This window comes from Bombina bombina, chromosome 4 (genome assembly GCF_027579735.1).
Source record: "Bombina bombina isolate aBomBom1 chromosome 4, aBomBom1.pri, whole genome shotgun sequence".
NCBI classification, from domain to species: domain Eukaryota; kingdom Metazoa; phylum Chordata; class Amphibia; order Anura; family Bombinatoridae; genus Bombina; species Bombina bombina.
Window position 1 is genome coordinate 869,648,264 of NC_069502.1, and position 22,822 is coordinate 869,671,085.

A 22,822-nucleotide genomic window follows, 5' to 3' on the forward strand; every position below is an offset into this window, starting at 1 on the left:
AACCAATTTTAATAGTCAAGACACAGGGTTTTTATACAGTACAAATGTAAACAAACAAAATTAAATACTGTCCCCTGCGTTCCCCCAGTGTCCAGATTACACAGTTTTCCCAGGCATAGCAATTAGCCCCACCCATTTATGTCCAGTAACTTTAATGGTGAAGCACCTGGCGTCTAGAGCAAACAACCTAAAGTGCTTGATATGCATGGTGTGGAAGAGACAAGCCTTTTTGAGTTTACTGGGTGTTCACAGAGTAGCGAAGCCAGGATGGTAAGGGTATTAAGAGTACAATAAAACACAACTAGGTGGCTAAAAAAATGTCCTGAAAAAAGGTTATTTTCTGAAAGGGATTGGGGAACAGAGTTTAATAAGGCAGAAAGTATAGAAATAAAGTCCCTAAAGTACTTTAAGCTATGATTTCACGGATTTCCTTTAATATGAATTTTCTGATGAGTAACAAGATGCCCTTTTAGGGTAAAACTTTTTCCACATTCAGAACATGAAAATGCCTTTTCCCCTGTATGAATTTTCTGATGAGTTACAAGGTGCCCTTTGAGGGTAAAACTTTTTCCACATTCAGAACATGAAAATGCTTTTTCCCCTGTATGAATTTTCTGATGCATGATAAGATTTGATTTCTGAGTAAAACATTTTCCACAGTCAGAACATAAAAAAGTTTTATCTCCTGTATGAATTTTCTGATGCATAATAAGATTTGATTTCTGAATAAAACATTTCCCACAGTCAGAACATGAAAATTCTTTTTCCCCTGTATGGATTTTCTGATGTATAATAAGATATGATTTATGATTAAAACATTTACCACAGTGAGAACATGAAAATGCTTTCTCTCCTGTATGCATTTTCTGATGTGTAATTAGACGTTCTTTCAGGGTAAAAAATCTCCCACATTCAGAACATGAAAACGCTTTCTTCCCTGTATGAATTTTCTGATGATTAAGAAGCGATGATTTCTGAGTAAAACATTTCCCACATTCAGAACATGAGAATTCTTTCTCTCCTGTATGAATCTTCTGATGTCTTATAAGCTCTGATTTCCAAGTATAACATTTCCCACATTCAGAACATGAAAATGCTTTCTCTCCGGTATGATTTTTCTGATGCGTAATAAGACGTGATTTCTGAATAAAACATTTTCCACATTCTGAACATGAAAATACTTTATTTTCTGTATGAATTTTCACATGATTACTAGGAGCTGATTCAGAACATAAATTTCCCATGCGGCTTCTTTGATGTTGAAGAAGATTAAAAGAAGTATCATCACTTTTACCATGACCAGAAAAGTTGCAGTTTGTAAATTCCTCTGTTGACAAGAAATACAATGGAAGAAATGTTATTTATTAACAACAAGAAATACAATGGGAGTAATGTTATTTATTAACATAACTATTTTATCTTGAAAGCATTTTAATTGAATGAATGCTTTAAATTGTTTATGTAAAAAGCTAAAAACTATGAAGCGCTGACCTTGGTAGAAAGATAAGACAGTATGAATGAGACCATGTTTATGCTAGCAAGTGCATGGTTATACTTAGCAACCAGATAAAAAAATGTATTCTAATAGCAAATGTCAAAAGACTAAATTTTGTAGCATAACATCAGGTTAGTATTAGTTCAGAATGGCTGAATAGATACAAAATGGAGAAGTACAGGCAAGATGGAGTCAGGTTGGTTTTATATATATATATATATATATATATATATATATATATATATATATATATATATATATATATATATATATATATATATATATATATATATATATATTTATTTATTTATTACAATTTTTAAGTATTCCTCAGAACTGAATGCTGTTATAATTTTTTTGCCTATATTTAAATGTATTTAGAGCTTTTGTAATTTAATGATCAGTTTTAAAACTACTCTTTAGAACTATTACTTGTGTGCACAAAGCATTCAGTTTTATTTTTGTTGATTGTTGAATTTATACCACGTTCTTTATTTGCAATAAATATTTTCTTCACATCAGTTTTTCTTTTCATATAAAAAAGTAATCTATAATGTTTAAAATAACTATGTAGTGAACATAAGAAAATATATAAAATATATATTTCTGGAATTAATTCTGTTTTTTTATGATGTAATTAAAAAATATTTAGCCACACAACTTTTGCTTTTGTGCACAAATAGTGCTTTAGTTATTTGCATTTATAATGCCTCTTATATAGCTTGTTTCCTCTTCACTACATGCTGTACTATATGCATTTATAGTGAAGATAAATGTATTTTGATGATAAATGATTCTTAAAGTGTCTTAAAACATTGGAGGTTTGAAATTGAGGCCAAAGTCATTATTATTAAATAACAGAATTTACTTAAAGGTAGAATAATCCTGCAAAGCTTTTCTCCTTTTTAGATTACATATAATAACTCTCCTTTTCTGTATGGGGAACTACAAGGCTTAAAAAAAAATTCAAAACAAAGACAGCCTAAAAAATTAAGAAGAGAGTTATTTTTTTAAGAGGCCACATGATAAAAAAAAAACATGGTTTCTGAGGGGTTAAGGAGACAAACTGTACACTAAATTCAGAAATATATGTGTTTTACTTAACCTGTTCTAGAACAGGTCATCATGTAAATCTCTGGCTGTGAGCACAAGATGACCCATTCTCGTCATGAAGGAGGATCGCCATACCAATGATGTTGTCGGCGATCCCCCTCACTGCAAGCCACAATCGCTGGTAGTGTAATGGGCGGCACTTCCAATGTTACATGGGACTGCTGGTGATGTCACCCACAATCTCTGTGTCAGGACTGTTTCTTTAAGCTAACCCCTCCTACTTAGTCTACAAATTCCCACTGCACCTGTAACCAGGTGCTTAGCAATTTGTTAGCAAACTTGTGAGTTGTGTCAGGAAACAGCTCCTACTCTACCTTTTTCTACTGCCACAAGTTATACCCTACAACCTATCTACCTATTCTAAAAGAGGCTCATATTACCCATCCAGTGACCGGATAATTCTGGAGATTGAGAGTCTAATAACGCTGCTGCTGAATTCAAAGCATCGTTCCTCCTATACTGGGTATGATAAGAAAATTGAAGGGATTCCTACTAAAGTCTCAGGCAGACAAATCCTCTACAGCACTGTAAATACCGCACTTGTTGAACTCCTGGATTTACCTGATATCGGAACTCCGTGACAGGAACGGAGACCGGAACATTGACACGCCCCTCTGTGGCGTAACAGAGGGCTCGCTTCGCTTCACAGACGCTGCAGTCACTACTGCAGAGGAAAACAAGCTCTCACAGAATCGGACTACTGGCTTGCAGGACAGTACTGGCTTCCATACAGACTTGCTAAAGGTAATACGTGATAACCATACTTACGGACTTATATGCAATTACCCATTGCATAGACTGTGTAGTGTATTCATATAACTAGCTGCTCATTGCCTAGCTAGCTTTCCTCAGTTACTGGAACAAGTACTTACAGTATTCATCTGACTTGATATATTACGAATCCATCAAGGGTATTTAATTTCTGGTGTTATTTCTTGTAAAGCTTAACACTAACAAGCCTAACTCAAACAAACATTCACAAAGGTTAAACTCTGTTGCCAATCCTCCTCAATACTGGTAACATATTAACCTACTGTGATACACATCATTATATTAAGAGGAAATTATTTCTAGAGTTCTGCAATTGTGATCCCTTATAAAAAATCCTGTTAGGAATACAGGAAAGATTCTGAAAACAAAACATTAGAGTCATTTCAGGACGCAACATATTACACTCTGGTAGTGTAATGGGCGGCAATACCAATGTTACATGGGACTGCGATATCAGAGAGGAGGCTGGATCAGGAAAGACAAGAACTAATGGGAGTTGGATGGGAAATTGGATGCAAATCCCTCAATCTCAGCTCTCTTACAAGCCACAGACCTCCAAGACCAGTCAACTGAAAGAATTGCCCACTCTTTCTGCTACAAAGAGACAAAGTTAGCGAAAGTATCAGTGCCACAACTGCAGGCAAAGCAAAGGGAAGATGTGTAGCTGTCCAGTGTGCAAGACCAAGGCATTTTCTCAGGTGCCAAAGCCCATTTTCTTGACAATTCTGATGCTGGGGTTATTCTATCCCTTGATTAGTTTAATTCCAGGTTGCATCTGGTTATAATCTCAGTTAAAACATAAAGAACAGAGAATTTTAATTAATAAGTACAATGTAATAGGGCAGTATGTAGTGGCGTACCCAAAGGTTCATTGCAGGGGCCTGGTGTGTTTAATACAGTTTTCAGTAATGTTGCTAATGGATGTTAAGAAAAATGGTCTTTATGTACACAATACAAACATTTCATGACAAAGTTATTTTTGTCTTTAATAAAAAAAAGGGGAAAAGTAATCTGAATATCACACTGGAAGTTAGGATGTCATAGCCTTATGATGAAGGGGCTCAAAAATAGACATCCCCTTAAAAAACTAAAAAAAACTCCCTGTGCCTAGTGGAGCAGGTTATCTGTATCCCTCAGACACATCACACACGTGCACTCACCTGTACTGATATTGTCACTAATTTCCTGCTTCACAGCTTCCAGTTGAATTTTTACATACAGATCATTTGTTTGTTCAGTCTTAACATCACCTGTACAGATCATATAAATATGGTCACATTTTAGGTTTTGAGCACTGCACCAGGAAACAGTACGTGTATGAAATTCAGATATTACATTCACCTGTGTCCTGCATACCTCATACACATGTAAACTCACCTGCGCTCCTTAAAAACACCATACACATACACTCATCTGTGCCCATCAGACAATCACACACCTACACTCACATATGCCCTGCTTTTTTTTAGACATGTAATACACATTTCCTTACCTGCTTACCAGATATGTTACATATACAAACTCACATGTACCCTGCGTCCTTCAAAACATACCAAACACACAAACACTTATGTGCCCTACATTCTGCAGACATGTGACACACATAAACCAACCAGTGCCCTGCATACCTTAGACATGTCACACATATACTCGCCTGTATCCTGCTTACCCCAGATATGTTACAAATGTACACTCACCTGTGACCTGCATCCCTCAGACACATCACACACATACACTCACCTATGCCGTGCTTCCCTTAGACATGTCATACACTTACACTCACTTATGCCGTGCTTCCCTTAGACATGTCATACACTTACACTCACCTATGCCTTGCTTCCCTCAGGCATGTCATACACTTACACTCACCTGTGCCCTGGTCCCTCAGACACATCATATACCTACACGCACCTGTGCCCTGCATCCGGCAGACACTTCACACACAAAGACTCACCTTAGGCTTGAGCCCCTAAGACACATCACACCTGTACACTCACCTACCCCTTTAAATCCCCTTTAAACTAACCCATGCCAAGCGTCAGCAAACATATACACTCACCTGTGCCCTGCTTTCCTCAGACATGACACACACTTACACTTGCCTGTGTTGTGCGTCCATCAGACTCGTTATACAAGTACAATAAAAATATGAATGGGGAGAAAAAATCTGAAGTATCGATTAAAAAATAAAAAAGGTTCTGTATGGGAACAGAAAAATGTTATCCGAAATCAGCTCTTAGCCATCCATCAGAGAGACTGTAATGAAATGCCAAGCATAAGAGACTCCACAGCTTATTTACATCACATACTTTAAGGGATTTTCTATCTCGTATTGGATTTGGACATCATTGTATTAATTTTTATCTTGTGGATCTTAACAGTATATTCTCTTAGGCTTCACATTTCATTGCAGTCTCTCTGAAGGATGTCGGAGAGCTGATTTTGGATAAAAAATGTTCTGCTCCAATACTTTTTTTGCTGTACAGCTAGAGCGCTGATTGGAGAATATTTCAAACCGTTTGCTCACAAAAAATTAATTTGATGTGGGTGGCCAGAGCACGACGGGGTATTAAAATTTCAGCTATATAATAAAAAAAGTTATAGTGAATCCTCATTACAACTATAAATATTACTAGTATTAACTGCAGCAGCATCAAAAAATGCTTCTTAACCTAAGTGTGTGTGTGGGGGGGTAGTTCTAACAGCCCCTATCTCTCTCCTGTTTGGGCTAGAGGTTCTAGAGACTCTATCCTTTCAAATGAGGGGTCACTTGTCCTTCTAAGTTGCAGGTGTTTTCCATTTAGGCTAGAAGTGACCACACATTTGAAAGTTCATACCCCCCTTTCCCCCTAAGATACAGCTGATCACCATTAAAAAAGGTGCTCACCTGTCCCACTAGAAATAAAATGATTTCTAGGAGTGAGGGAAGAGGGCTACTAAAGAGCCCCCAATCTCTCTATTTGTTTTAACTAGATTGGTATGCCCTTTTAAATGAGGGGTGCCCCCATAAGATTAAGGTGATGGCTGGAAAAATGGTAATAACCTGCAGCAGCATTAAAAAATGCTGTTTAACCCAAGGGGGCAAGTGACCCCTCATTTCAAGAGTAGAATATGCACTTTCGAATGAGGGGACAAATTCCCATGTGATTACAGCATGTAAAATGCTATTGAACATGAGTGGGGGGGGGGTTATAATGGAGCCCCTGTCTCATCATGTTTTGGCTAGAGAGACAAGTGACACCTCATTTAAAAGCTCATACCCCCCTCTTTGAAATTATGAGTCACTTGTACTCCTAGGATGCAGCTAATATAATAATAATATTAATATTATCATCAGAAAATCTGATAAAGGAGGTAGTACAGTGGTCCTTCTAAGGGATGATTATATATCAGAAGCACTGCTTCAACTAAATGACACTGATACCTATTCATTGATCCCAAGAAATCCTACACAAATTATACAAGATCATATCAGGTCCCTAGTAGACGAAGGAAAAGAAAGGGGTTATATAGATAACAAAACAGCAGAACTTCTATGTGTACAGTATCCTAAGACACCAGCATTCCATCATTTCCCCAAGGTTCATAAATCCCTTGATGACATAAGAGGTAGACCTATTGTGTTGGGCATCGATTCGGTGCTTGAACCACTATCAGAGTGGGTTGATAGCATTTTGCAACCTATGGTTGCCCAGCTGTGGAGCTATCTAAGAGATACCACCCATCTTTTAAATCTACTCAGAGATTTCCATTGGAAGGATGGCCACAGCTGGGTAACCATAGATGTTGTCTTTCTTTTCTCTTAAATATCCCATTCTAGGGGACTACATTGAATATTTTTTGGTTACTGCTACTGATGTTGAACAAGAACAGATAACTTTTCGTTAATATCATCCAATATCTACTGGAGCATAATTTCTCTGAATTTGAGTGTAGGTTGCCACATTTGCCCCTTCCTATGCCAACCTATTTTTAGGTTGGTGGGAGGTATCCCACATTTTTTGAGATTGAAACCTATTTAGATCCTTGGTGGTCTTCTATAAAAGATTTATATTTATTTTGGTCTGGAGGAGTTCTCATGAAAAAGCAATCTCTTTTCTTGAATATCTCAATTCCAACAAAATGGGTATCAAATTTACAATGAAGTGGCATAAAAGCACTGTCAACTATCTTGATATTACTTTGATGACGGATAAAACTCGGAATACAATTTAAACAATGACCTACAGGAAGCCAAAAATAAACTGCTGCACTCTTCAAGTAATCATCGAAAAAATATTTCCAGGGCTATATCGAAAGGGCAATTCATTAGAATGAAGCAAAACTGCTCTAGGGGTGATGATTATAAGGATGAGTGCAATAGGCTGGGTGAAAAGCTACTTCAAAGGGGTTATGGTAAGAGAATTATTACTAATGCCATGAAGGAAGTTGAATACATTCCTAGAAAACAGCTCCTTGAGAAAATCTAAAACAAGACAAAAAAACATAATTTATGCTTACCTGATAAATTTATTTCTCTTGTAGTGTATCCAGTCCACGGATCATCCATTACTTGTGGGATATTCTCCTTCCCAACAGGAAGTTGCAAGAGGATCACCCACAGCAGAGCTGTTATATAGCTCCTCCCCTAACTGCCATATCCAGTCATTCGACCGAAACTAGCCGAGAAAGGAGAAACCATAGGGTGCAGTGGTGACTGTAGTTTAATTAAAATTTAGACCTGCCTTAAAAGGACAGGGCGGGCCGTGGACTGGATACACTACAAGAGAAATAAATTTATCAGGTAAGCATAAATTATGTTTTCTCTTGTTAAGTGTATCCAGTCCATGGATCATCCATTACTTGTGGGATACTAATACCAAAGCTAAAGTACACGGATGATGGGAGGGACAAGGCAGGTACTTAAACGGAAGGGACCACTGCCTGTAGAACCTTTCTCCCAAAAATAGCCTCCGAAGAAGCAAAAGTATCAAATTTGTAAAATTTTGAAAAGGTATGAAGCGAAGACCAAGTCGCCGCTTTGCAAATCTTTTCAACAGAAGCCTCATTTTTAAAGGCCCAGGTGGAAGCCACAGCTCTAGTAGAATGAGCTGTAATTCTTTCAGGGGGCTGCTGTCCAGCAGTCTCGTAGGCTAAGCGTATTATGCTCCGAAGCCAAAAAGAAAGAGAGGTTGCCGAAGCCTTTTGACCTCTCCTCTGTCAAGAGTAAATGACAAACAGGGAAGATGTTTGATGAAACTCCTTAGTCGCTTGTAAGTAAAACTTTAAAGCACGGACTACGTCTAGATTATGTAACAGACGTTCCTTCTTTGAAGAAGGATTAGGACACAATGATGGAACAACAATCTCTTGATTGATATTCTTGTTAGAAACTACCTTAGGTAAAAACCCAGGTTTTGTACGCAGAACTACTTTATCTGTATGGAAAATCAGATAAGGAGAATCACATTGTAAGGCCGATAACTCAGAGACTCTACGAGCTGAGGAAATAGCCATCAAAAACAGAACTTTCCAAGATAAAAGTTTGATATCAATGGAATGAAGGGGTTCAAACGGAACTCCTTGAAGAACCAAGTTTAAGCTCCATGGGGGAGCAACAGGTTTAAACACAGGCTTAATTCTAACCAAAGCCTGACAAAATGCTTGAACGTCTGGAACCTCTGCCAGACGCTTGTGCAAAAGAATAGACAGAGTAGAAATCTGTCCCTTTAAAGAACTAGCTGATAGTCCTTTTTCCAAACCCTCTTGGAGAAAAGACAATATCCTAGGAATCCTAACCTTACCCCATGAGTAATTCTTGGATTCACACCAATAAAGATATTTGCGCCATATCTTATGGTATATTTTCCTGGTGACAGGCTTTCGTGCCTGTATTAAGGTATCAATGACTGACTCTGAGAAGCCACGCTTTGATAATATCAAGCGTTCAATCTCCAGGCAGTCAGCCTCAGAGAAATTAGATTTGGATGATTGAAAGGACCTTGTATTAGAAGGTCCTGTCTCAAAGGCAGAGTCCAAGGTGGAAAGGATGACATGTCCACTAGGTCTGCATACCAGGTCCTGCGTGGCCACGCAGGCGCTATCAAGATCACAGATGCTCTCTCCTGTTTGATTTTGGCAATCAGTCGAGGGAGCAGAGGAAACGGTGGAAACACATAAGCCAGGTTGAAGAACCAAGGCGCTGCTAGAGCATCTATCAGCGTCGCTTCTGGGTCCCTGGACCTGGATCCGTAACAAGGAAGCTTGGCGTTCTGGCGAGACGCCATGAGATCCAGTTCTGGTTTGCCCCAACGATGAACCAATTGAGCAAACACCTCCGGATGGAGTTCCCACTCCCCCGGATGAAAAGTCTGACGACTTAGAAAATCCGCCTCCCAGTTCTCTACACCTGAGATATGGATCGCTGATAGGTGGCAGGAGTGAGTCTCCGCCCAGCGAATTATCTTGGATACTTCTAACATCGCTAGGGAGCTTCTGGTCCCCCCTTGATGATTGATGTAAGCCACAGTCGTGATGTTGTCCGACTGAAATCTGATGAACCTCAGTGTTGCTAACTGAGGCCAAGCTAGAAGAGCATTGAATATTGCTCTTAACTCCAGAATATTTATTGGGAGGAGTTTCTCCTCCTGTCCACGATCCCTGAGCCTTCAGGGAATTCCAGACTGCACCCCAACCTAGAAGGCTGGCATCTGTTGTTACAATTGTCCAATCTGGCCTGTGAAAGGTCATACCCTTGGACAGATGGACCCGAGATAGTCACCAGAGAAGAGAATCTCTGGTCTCTTGATCCAGATTTAGTAGAGGGGACAAATCTGCGTAATCCCCATTCCACTGACTTAGCACGCATAATTGCAGCGGTCTGAGATGTAGGCACGCAAATGGCACTATGTCCATCGCCGCTACCATTAAGCCGATCACTTCCATGCACTGAGCTACTGACGGGCGCGGAATGGAATGAAGAACACGGCAGGAATTTAGAAGCTTTGATAACCTGGACTCCGTCAGGTAAATTTTCATTTCTACAGAATCTATCAGAGTTCCTAGGAAGGACACTCTTGTGAGGGGTGATAGAGAACTCTTTTCCTCGTTCACTTTCCACCCATGCGACCTCAGAAATGCCAATACTATGTGCGTATGAGATTTGGCAATTTGGAAATTTGACGCCTGTATCAGGATGTCGTCTCGATAAGTAGCTAACCCGAAGGGAAGAGCCCCAAACTGGTAATGCCTGTCTAGAAAGGCAAACCTTAGGAACCGATGATGGTCTTTGTGAATCGGTATGTGAAGGTAAGCATCCTTCAAATCCACTGTGGTCATGAACTGACCCTCCTGGATCATAGGTAGGGTGGTCCGAATAGTTTCCATTTTGAACGATGGAACTCTGAGGAACTTGTTTAAGATCTTTAGATCCAAAATTGGTCTGAAGGTTCTCTCTTTTTTGGGAACCACAAACAGATTTGAATAAAATCCCTGTCCCTGTTCCGTCTGTGGAACTGGATGGATCACTCCCATTACTAGGAGGTCTTGCACACAGCATAAGAATGCCTCTTTCTTTATCTGGTTTACAGATAACCTCGAAAGGTGAAATCTCCCTTGTGGGGGGGAAGCTTTGAAGTCCAGAAGATATCCCTGAGATATGATCTCCAACGCCCAGGGATCCTGAACATCTCTTGCCCACGCCTGGGCGAAGAGAGAAAGTCTGCCCCCTACTAGATCCGTTACCGGATAGGGGGTCGTTCCTTCATGCTGTTTTAGAGGCAGCAGCAGGCTTTCTGGCCTGCTTGCCTTTGTTCCAAGCCTGGTTAGATTTCCAGGCCAGCTTGGATTGAGCAAAAGTTCCCTCTTGTTTTGAAGCAGAGGAAGTTGATGCTGCACTTGCCTTGTAGTTTCGAAAGGCACGAAAATTAGACTGTTTGGCCCTTGATTTGGCCCTGTCCTGAGGAAGGGTGTGACCCTTTCCTCCAGTAATGTCAGCAATAATTTCCTTCAAACCAGGCCCGAATAGGGTCTGCCCCTTGAAAGGAATGTTAAGTAATTTAGACTTTGAAGTCACGTCAGCTGACCAGGATTTAAGCCATAGCGCCCTACGCGCCTGGATGGCGAATCCAGAATTCTTAGCCGTTAGTTTAGTCAAATGAACAATGGCATCAGAAACAAAAGAATTAGCTAGCTTAAGTGTTCCAAGCTTGTCAAGTATTTCAGTCAATGGAGTAGCTGTCTGAAAGGCCTCTTCCAGAGACTCAAACCAGAACGCCGCAGCAGCAGTGACAGGCGCAATGCATGCAAGGGGCTGCAGGATAAAACCTTGTTGAATAAACATTTTCTTAAGGTAACCTTCTAATTTTTTATCCATTGGATCTGAAAAAGCACAACTGTCCTCGACAGGGATAGTGGTACGCTTTGCTAAAGTAGAAACTGCTCCCTCCACCTTAGGGACCGTCTGCCATAGGTCCCGTGTGGTGGCGACTATTGGAAAAATCTTTCTAAAAATGGGAGGGGGGGGGAAAACGGCACACCGGGTCTGTCCCACTCCTTATTAATAATTTCTGTAAACCTTTTAGGTATAGGAAAAACGTCAGTACACACCGGCACTGCATAGTATTTATCCAGTCTACACAATTTCTCTGGCACTGCAATTGTGTCACAGTCATTCAGAGCAGCTAAAACCTCTCCAAGCAACACCCGGAGGTTCTCAAGCTTAAATTTAAAAGTAGACATATCTGAATCAGGTTTCCCCGAGTCAGAGACGTCACCCACAGACTGAAGCTCTCCTTCCTCAGCTTCTGCATATTGTGACGCAGTATCAGACATGGGCCTTAAAACATCCGCGCGCTCTGTATTACGTCTAACCCCAGAGCTATCGCGCTTTCCTCTATATTCAGGCAGTCTGGCTAATACCGCTGACAGGGTATTATCCATGATCGCTGCCATGTCTTGTAAAGTAATCGCTATGGGCGTCTTTGATGTACTTGGCGCCATTTTAGCATGAGTCCCTTGAGCGGGAGTCAAAGGGTCCGACACGTGGGGAGAGTTAGTCGGCATAACTTCCCCCTCGTCAGAATCCTCTGGTGATAATTCTTTTAAAGATAACAGCTGATCTTTATTGTTTAAAGTGAAATCAATACATTTAGTACACATTCTCCTATGGGGTTCCACCATGGCTTTTAAACATAATGAACAAGGAGTTTCCTCTATGTCAGACATGTTTATACAGACTAGCAATGAGACTAGCAAGCTTGGAAAACACTTTAAATCAAGTTAACAAGCAATATAAAAAAACGTTACTGTGCCTTTAAGAGAAACAAATTTTGCCAAAATTTGAAATAACAGTGAAAAAAGGCAGTTAAACTAACGAAATTTTGACAGTGTATGTAACAAGTTAGCAGAGCATTGCACCCACTTGCAAATGGATGATTAACCCCTTAATACAAAAAACAGATTAACAAAACGAAAAATATGTTTTTTAAACAGTCATAACAACTGCCACAGCTCCTACTTTTGAAGCCTTTTGAGTCCTTCAGAGATGTCCTATAGCATGCAGGGGACTGCTGAGGGAAGCTGAATGTCACAGTTTGTAATTTTAACTGCACCAACTGTAACTTTTATACTATAACAGTGGAAAGCCTCAGGAAACTGTTTCTAGGCAAAAAACATAATTTATGCTTACCTGATAAATTCATTTCTTCTGTTGTGTGATCAGTCCACGGGTCATCATTACTTCTGGGATATTATCTGCTCCCCTACAGGAAGTGCAAGAGGATTCACCCAGCAGAGTTGCTATATAGCTCCTCCCCTCTACGTCACCTCCAGTCATTCGACCAAAGACCAACGAGAAAGGAGAAGCCAAGGGTGTAGTGGTGACTGAATTATAATTTAAAAATATGTACCTGCCTTAAAAAACAGGGCGGGCCGTGGACTGATCACACAACAGAAGAAATGAATTTATCAGGTAAGCATAAATTATGTTTTCTTCTGTTATGTGTGATCAGTCCACGGGTCATCATTACTTCTGGGATACCAATACCAAAGCAAAAGTACACGGATGACGGGAGGGATAGGCAGGCTCATTATACAGAAGGAACCACTGCCTGAAGAACCTTTCTCCCAAAAATAGCCTCCGAAGAAGCAAAAGTGTCAAATTTGTAAAATTTGGAAAAAGTATGAAGCGAAGACCAAGTTGCAGCCTTGCAAATCTGTTCAACAGAGGCCTCATTCTTAAAGGCCCAAGTGGAAGCCACAGCTCTAGTGGAATGAGCTGTAATTCTTTCAGGAGGCTGCTGTCCAGCAGTCTCATAGGCTAAACGTATTATGCTACGAAGCCAAAAAGAGAGAGAGGTAGCAGAAGCTTTTTGACCTCTCCTCTGTCCAGAATAAACGACAAACAGGGAAGAAGTTTGGCGAAAATCTTTAGTTGCCTGCAAGTAGAACTTGAGGGCACGAACTACATCCAGATTGTGTAGAAGACGTTCCTTCTTTGAAGAAGGATTTGGACACAATGATGGAACAACAATCTCTTGATTGATATTCCTGTTAGAGACAACCTTAGGTAAGAACCCAGGTTTAGTACGCAGAACTACCTTGTCTGAGTGAAAGATCAGATAAGGAGAATCACAATGTAGGGCTGATAACTCAGAGACTCTTCGAGCCGAGGAAATAGCCATTAAAAATAGAACTTTCCAAGATAACAATTTTATATCAATGGAATGAAGGGGTTCAAACGGAACACCCTGTAAAACGTTAAGAACTAAGTTTAAACTCCATGGCGGAGCAACAGTTTTAAACACAGGCTTGATCCTAGCTAAAGCCTGACAAAAGGCCTGGATGTCTGAATTTTCTGACAGACGCCTGTGTAACAAGATGGACAGAGCTGAGATCTGTCCCTTTAATGAGCTAGCCGATAAACCCTTTTCTAAACCTTCTTGAAGAAAAGACAATATCCTAGGAATCCTAACCTTACTCCAGGAGTAATCTTTGGATTCACACCAGTATAGGTATTTACGCCATATTTTATGGTAAATCTTTCTGGTAACAGGCTTCCTAGCCTGTATCAGGGTATCAATAACCGACTCAGAAAAACCACGTTTTGATAAAATCAAGCGTTCAATTTCCAAGCAGTCAGCTTCAGAGAAGTTAGACTTTGATGTTTGAATGGACCCTGAATCAGAAGGTCCTGTCTTAGAGGTAGAGACCAAGGCGGACAGGATGACATGTCCACTAGATCTGCATACCAAGTCCTGCGCGGCCATGCAGGCGCTATTAGAATCACTGATGCTCTCTCCTGTTTGATTTTGGCAATCAATCGAGGAAGCAGCGGGAAGGGTGGAAACACATAAGCCATCCTGAAGTTCCAAGGTGCTGTCAAAGCATCTATCAGAACCGCTCCCGGATCCCTGGATCTGGATCCGTAGCGAGGAAGTTTGGCGTTCTGGCGAGACGCCATGAGATCTATCTCTGGTTTGCCCCAACGTCGAAGTATTTGGGCAAAGACCTCCGGATGAAGTTCCCACTCCCCCGGATGAAGAGTCTGGCGACTCAAGAAATCCGCCTCCCAGTTCTCCACTCCCGGGATGTGGATTGCTGACAGATGGCAAGAGTGAGACTCTGCCCAGCGAATTATCTTTGATACTTCTATCATTGCTAGGGAGCTTCTTGTCCCTCCCTGATGGTTGATGTAAGCTACAGTCGTGATGTTGTCCGACTGAAACCTGATGAACCCCCGAGTCTTTAACTGGGGCCAAGCTAGAAGGGCATTGAGAACTGCTCTCAATTCCAGAATGTTTATTGGCAGGAGACTTTCCTCCTGACTCCAATGTCCCTGAGCCTTCAGAGAATTCCAGACAGCGCCCCAACCTAGAAGACTGGCGTCTGTTGTTACAATTGTCCAGTCCGGCCTGCTGAACGGCATCCCCCTGGACAGATGTGGCCGAGAAAGCCACCATAGAAGAGAGTTTCTGGTCTCTTGATCCAGATTCAGAGTGGGGGACAAATCTGAGTAATCCCCATTCCACTGACTCAGCATGCACAATTGCAGCGGTCTGAGATGTAGGCGTGCAAAGGGTACTATGTCCATTGCTGCTACCATTAAGCCGATCACCTCCATACATTGAGCTACTGACGGGAGTTGAATGGAATGAAGGACACGGCATGTATTTAGAAGCTTTGTTAATCTGTCTTCTGTCAGATAAATCTTCATTTCTACAGAATCTATAAGAGTCCCCAAGAATGGAACTCTTGTGAGAGGCAAGAGAGAACTCTTCTTTTCGTTCACTTTCCATCCATGCGACCTTAGAAATGCCAGAACTAACTCTGTATGAGACTTGGCAGTTTGAAAGCTTGAAGCTTGTATCAGAATGTCGTCTAGGTACGGAGCTACCGAAATTCCTCGCGGTCTCAGAACCGCTAGAAGGGCACCCAGAACCTTTGTGAAGATTCTTGGAGCCGTAGCCAATCCGAATGGAAGGGCTACAAACTGGTAATGCCTGTCTAAGAAGGCAAACCTTAGATACCGGCAATGATCTTTGTGAATCGGTATGTGAAGGTAAGCATCCTTTAAATCCACTGTGGTCATGTACTGACCCTTTTGGATCATGGGTAAGATTGTCCGAATAGTTTCCATTTTGAACGATGGAACTCTTAGGAATTTGTTTAGGATCTTTAAATCCAAGATTGGCCTGAAAGTTCCCTCTTTTTTGGGAACCACAAACAGGTTTGAGTAAAACCCTTGTCCTTGTTCCGACCGCGGAACCGGATGGATCACTCCCATTAATAATAGATCTTGTACACAGCGTAGAAACGCGTCTTTCTTTATTTGGTTTGTTGACAACCTTGACAGATGAAATCTCCCTCTTGGGGGAGATAATTTGAAGTCTAGAAGGTATCCCTGAGATATGATCTCTAGCGCCCAGGGATCCTGGACATCTCTTGCCCAAGCCTGGGCGAAGAGAGAGAGTCTGCCCCCCACTAGATCCGGTCCCGGATCGGGGGCCCTCGGTTCATGCTGTCTTAGGGGCAGCAGCAGGTTTTCTGGCCTGCTTGCCCTTATTCCAGGACTGGTTAGGTTTCCAGCCTTGTCTGTAACGAGCAACAGCTCCTTCCTGTTTTGGTGCAGTGGAAGTTGATGCTGCACCTGCTTTGAAATTCCGAAAGGGACGAAAATTAGACTGTCTAGCCTTAGCTTTGGCTTTGTCTTGAGGTAGAGCGTGGCCCTTACCTCCTGTAATGTCAGCGATAATTTCTTTCAAACCGGGCCCAAATAAAGTTTGCCCCTTGAAAGGTATATTAAGTAATTTGGACTTAGAAGTTACATCAGCCGACCAGGATTTTAGCCACAGCGCCCTACGTGCCTGAACGGCGAATCCTGAATTCTTAGCCGTAAGTTTGGTTAAATGTACTACGGCCTCCGAAATGAATGAATTAGCTAGTTTAAGGACTCTAAGCCTGTCCGTAATGTCGTCCAGCGTAGCGGAACTAAGGTTCTCTTCCAGAGACTCAATCCAAAATGCTGCCGCAGCCGTAATCGGCGCGATGCATGCAAGGGGTTGCAATATAAAACCTTGTTGAACAAACATTTTCTTAAGGTAACCCTCTAATTTTTTATCCATAGGATCTGAAAAAGCACAGCTATCCTCCACCGGGATAGTGGTGCGCTTAGCTAAAGTAGAAACTGCTCCCTCCACCTTAGGGACCGTTTGCCATAAGTCCCGTGTGGTGGCGTCTATTGGAAACATCTTTCTAAATATTGGAGGGGGTGAAAACGGCACACCGGGTCTATCCCACTCCTTAGTAACAATTTCAGTTAATCTCTTAGGTATAGGAAAAACGTCAGTACTCGCCGGTACCGCAAAGTATTTATCCAACCTACACATTTTCTCTGGTATTGCAACAGTGTTACAATCGTTAAGAGCCGCTAAGACCTCCCCTAGTAATACACGGAGGTTTTCCAATTTAAATTTAAAATTTGAAATATCTGAATCCAATCTGCTTGGATCAGAACCGTCACCTACAGAATGAAGCTCTCCGTCCTCATGCTCTGCAAGCTGTGACGCAGTATCAGACATGGCCCTAGAATTATCAGCGCACTCTGTTCTCACCCCAGAGTGATCACGCTTGCCTCTTAGTTCTGGTAACTTAGCCAAAACTTCAGTCATAACAGTAGCCATATCTTGTAATGTTATCTGTAATGGCTGCCCAGATGTACTAGGCGCCATAATATCACGCACCTCCCGGGCGGGAGACGCAGGTACTGACACGTGAGGCGAGTTAGACGGCATAACTCTCCCCTCGCTGTTTGGTGAAATTTGTTCAATTTGTACAGATTGGCTTTTATTTAAAGTAGCATCAATACAGTTAGTACATAAATTTCTATTGGGCTCCACCTTGGCATTGGAACAAATGACACAGGTATCTTCCTCTGAATCAGACATGTTTAACACACTAGCAATAAACATGCAACTTGGTTACAATCTTATTTAACAAAAAACGTACTGTGCCTCAAAGAAGCACTAAACGATTAAATGACAGTTGAAATAATGGACTGAAAAACAGTTATAGCATCACTCTTTAAAAACAACACAACTTGTTAGCAAAGGTTTGTTCCCATTAGTAAAGTAACACTAATTAAATTTTAAACATAAAAATCACAGAGCAATTTTAAAACACAGTCACTACATAAGTCTCACAGCTCTGCTGAGAGAATCTACCTCCCTTCAAAGAAGTTTGAAGACCCCTGAGTTCTGTTAGAGATGAACCGGATCATGCAGAAAATACAAGAGTAACTGACTGGAAATTTGATGCGTAGCAAAGAGCGCCAAAAACGGCCCCTCCCCCTCACACACAGCAGTGAGAGAGAAACGAAACTGTCATAATCAAAACAAGCAAACTGCCAAGTGGAAAAATAATGCCCAAATATTTATTCACTCAGTACCTCAGAAATGCAAACGATTCTACATTCCAGCAAAAACGTTTAACATGAATTAAATACCTATTAACAGGTTTAATGTACTTTTACAGAGTAATTCCGGTGAAATACCATCCCCAGAATACTGAAGTGTAGAGTATACATACATGTCATTATAACGGTATGGCAGGATTTTCTCATCAATTCCATTCAGAAAATAAAAACTGCTACATACCTCAATGCAGATTCAACTGCCCGCTGTCCCCTGATCTGAAGCTTTTACCTCCCTCAGATGGCCGAGAAACAGCAATATGATCTTAACTACTCCGGTTAAAATCATAAGAAAAACTCTGGTAGATTCTTCTTCAAACTCTGCCAGAGAAGTAATAACACGCTCCGGTGCTATTATAAAATAACAAACTTTTGATTGAAGTTATAAAAACTAAGTATAATCACCATAGTCCTCTCACACCTCCTATCTAGTCTTTGGGTGCAAGAGAATGACTGGAGGTGACGTAGAGGGGAGGAGCTATATAGCAACTCTGCTGGGTGAATCCTCTTGCACTTCCTGTAGGGGAGCAGATAATATCCCAGAAGTAATGATGACCCGTGGACTGATCACACATAACAGAAGAAATAAAGCCAGCCATGTGGAAAAAACTAGGCCCCAATAAGTTTTATCACCAAAGCATATATAAAAACGATTAAACATGCCAGCAAACGTTTTATATTGCACATTAATCAGAGTATATACCTCTGATAGCAAGCCTGATACTAAAAACTTAACTGCACATACCTTATTGCAGGATACCCTGCACGCCATTCTCCCTCTGAAGTTACCTCACTCCTCAGACATATGTGAGAATAGCAGTGGATCTTAGTTACTTCTGCTAAGATCATAGAAAAACGCAGGCAGATTCTTCTTCTAAATGCTGCCTGAGATAAAATAGTACACTCCGGTACCATTTAAAAACAATAAACTTTTGATTGAAGAAAAAAACTAACTATATTTTACCACTTTCCTCTTACTACCTCCAGCTATGTTGAGAGCTTGCAAGAGAATGACTGGATATGGCAGTTAGGGGAGGAGCTATATAACAGCTCTGCTGTGGGTGATCCTCTTGCAACTTCCTGTTGGGAAGGAGAATATCCCACAAGTAATGGATGATCCGTGGACTGGATACACTTAACAAGAGAAAATCAGACCAGATAATGAGACTCCTGAGATTACCTTTGCAACGAGCCACAGTGACCAATATACACAAATCTGTGGTATTATTAGGAAGCATCTTCCAAGTTTGCTAGCAGATAATAAACTTAAAGATATTGTAGACAAAGGGTGTAGATTCTCCAACAGGCGGAGTGTCACTTTAGGGAATATCTTATCTCCGACTGTGCTACCCAAAGTGGGCACAGCTAGCAGTTGGTTGACACATAAGGGTACCTTTAAGTGTGGTAGCTCTAGGTGCAAAGCTTGTGATTATATTCAACCTTCTACTCACTTTAAGTCTTATGTCACAGGAAATAGATATGAAACCTCCCAATGCATTAACTGCAGTATGGGCTATGTGGTTTATCTTATCTCATGTGTACTGTGTAAACTTCAATACGTGGGCCTCACTACCAGGGTAGTGAGGTCATGTATAGGTCAGCATCTGAGTAATATTAATTGTAAAAAAGAGTGCTCAGCACTGGTCAAACATTTTATCCACCAACATAATCAATTGGTAGAGACGCTGAGGTGGCAGGCGATTGAACTTGTACATCGCCTAAAGAGAGGAGGTGATTGAGTAAAGGAACTTAACCGTAGGAAAACCTTCTAGATCTTCAAACTAGGTACCAGGTACCCAAAAGGCTTCAATTCTGATTATGTCATCATGGACCATTGGGAACAGTAATGTTAGGGATATAATTGTTCAGTGGATGACTGATGTTCTCATACATATAACATAACTAAAGTAAATAAAAATAATTAACTGTCCATATCAATAGGAGCCACACTACTAGTTTTCTAGCGAAGTTTGTACTAAGCGCTCTAAATGACTGAATGTAGGGTACCCATTTATACAGATCCATATACATACATATGTATATATATCCATATGAACTCAAACGCTTAGTATTGATTCTTCATTGCACTTTTGTTGTTTGTTTTGCTGGTCTGTATATATGTATGTACATGAATTCAATAGTGTCTTATCCACCTGACCTGGTTATCTATTAATATGGCTGCTCTACCAATGTATTTATGCACATCCATATAGCCTATTTGTGGTTCTTCGCTTTGCAGATCTTAAAAACAAAATAAAAAACGTGATTAATTGATCAACAAGTATCCTAGCTTAGCTATAGAGAGCGAGTTGTCTCTGCTCTTTCTGCTCATCTATGTATGAGCCCACTACATAACAACCTCTACTTTGTTGTTTGTTTCTGATCCTGAAATAGTTAAGACTTCACTTTCGAGGATCAATATTTAATATCCATATAATCGCTGGAGTAATTGCTCATATTATAATTATAAATAGCTTAGAACTCCCTGACATAGTTTGTCAAATTGTTTTTGATCTTTAGGGCATTTCACTGTTCCTAGGAGTCTATTAGTCAGTACAGGTAGCCCTCAGTTTACGCCAGGGTTAGGTTCCATAAGGAATGGTTGTAAATCGAAACCGTTGTAAATTGAAACCCAGTTTACAATGCAAGTCAATGGGAAGTGAGGGAGATAGGTTCCAGGCCCCTCTCAAAATTGTCATAAGTAACACTTAATACATTATTTTTAAAGCTTTGAAATTAAGACTTTAAATGCTAAACAGCATTATAAACCTAATAAAATAATCACACAACACAGAATATATAATTAAACTAAGTTAAATGAACAAAAACATTTGCTAAACAGCATTATAAACCTAATAAAATAATCACACAACACAGACTTCACTTGCATTTTTCTGCAAACAGTTCTTTCTATGCATTCCAATCTGGACTGATTTATAGACAGGAAGATCTTGTTCCTTTGAAATTGCTCGATAGCGCAGGTCTGGTTAAACTGATTAATTTCAGCTTGCTTGGCTTTGCTGCAACACAAGCGGACAGTTCCACCTACTGTCTATTTTAATAAATGCACTGCTTCTCAATGCTTTTCAATAGCAGTCACATGACTGGAAAAAAGGTTGTTATTCTGAAACGGTGTAAATTGAACCGTTGTAAAACGAGGGCCACCTGTATATATATATATATATATATATATATATATATATATATATATATATATATATATATACACACACACACACACACACAAATATATATATATATATATATATATATATATATATATATATATATATATATACACACATATATATATATATATATATATATATATATATATATATATAAAAATGTATGAGGGAAGTGTTTAGGTAAGAATATGTATCTCTCTTTTTTAGCACTTAATGGGTTAAGTTTACCCATTTTAGTCTGTGTCATACACATATTCATTATTGTTATGACTGAAGTTGCCGTGCATGTTTTTATGTATAACAGGTGTAATCAATAGCGCATGGACCAGGTGCTTTAAGCGTGTGCACATAAATAGACCAATTAGCACATACCTGGCTTACTGTGAGTACGGGGCAATCCCGAAACGCATCCTTGGAAGGGATGTGTTCTGTGCTACTATTATCTTCTTGCTTTCAACTTTTTTTTGTATGCCGTTTGCCCACGTTGGGAAACTTAACTTAATAAAGTGGTATTGATTGAGCCGTACTGAAGTTCTTTCTCTTTGTTCTATGACTGTTGGACTGTTCCATTGGGCTCTCATACCACACACTGAGACAGTGAACCCTAACCTGGATGTGGCTGTACTGGAATGCACAGGAGGAATGCAGCTGAGGTATCGGTAAGCACTATGGTGCTTGTAACATCACAAAGGTGTAACGGTCAGAGCTTGTGAATCTACACAGAAGTGTATCGTAAGTGGATGTTTTCTATATTCCAGCTTTTATGAATAACTGTGCCAGAATTACTCTACTCTGTGTTATATCGCATCACAGGGTTTTTGATTACTATTTAGTCACAGCTAGTGCTGAGAAGCTCTTTTGTTGCTGTTTGCGCTTTTAAAGTCCTCATTCCCCACATGAAACACAAAGGTGTATGAGGCTCCAGTTTAAAAAAGGGGAACATACTCTCCAATATGGGGTCTCACATCCCTGTTCATTAGTAGATGACTGCCATTTTCATGCCAATCACCTACCTAATGTATTTACTGTATGAGGGATAGTGGTTGCATAGGTGCCCCTATCCCCTAAAGACAGCATACAACACACAAACACCCAATATAAGACCCCTCACATGAAAGAGGAGATAATCAAGTGAGTGGTCTCGTGCCCCTTTAAATAGCAGGTAATTACAAAACAAAAAGGAGGGTGCTAAAAATCCATAATAGCCTTTGTGGCTGAATTGAACAATAATATCTAAAAAATGTGTTAACTCTGCAGACTAGCACAACTGAAAATTGCTTTTCTAGATGTGCTAATTAAGAAAGAAGG

The 22,822-nt window shown here is 40.3% G+C and overlaps 1 protein-coding gene across 1 annotated transcript in view; it reads right to left on the reverse strand.

Annotated features, from left to right (window-relative positions):
* Window positions 1-310: 310 nt before the first annotated feature.
* The window catches only part of LOC128655670 (zinc finger protein OZF-like), a 43,301-nt gene continuing 20,789 nt past the window's right edge, over window positions 311-22,822 (reverse strand). Inside the window, exons 7-8 of the mRNA XM_053709256.1 lie at window positions 4,540-4,629; window positions 311-1,327 (exon numbers count right to left, since the gene is read on the reverse strand). Of these exons, the coding sequence (XP_053565231.1) occupies window positions 420-1,327; window positions 4,540-4,629 (998 nt within the window). The 3' untranslated portion in view covers window positions 311-419. The remainder of the gene's footprint in view (window positions 1,328-4,539; window positions 4,630-22,822) is intronic.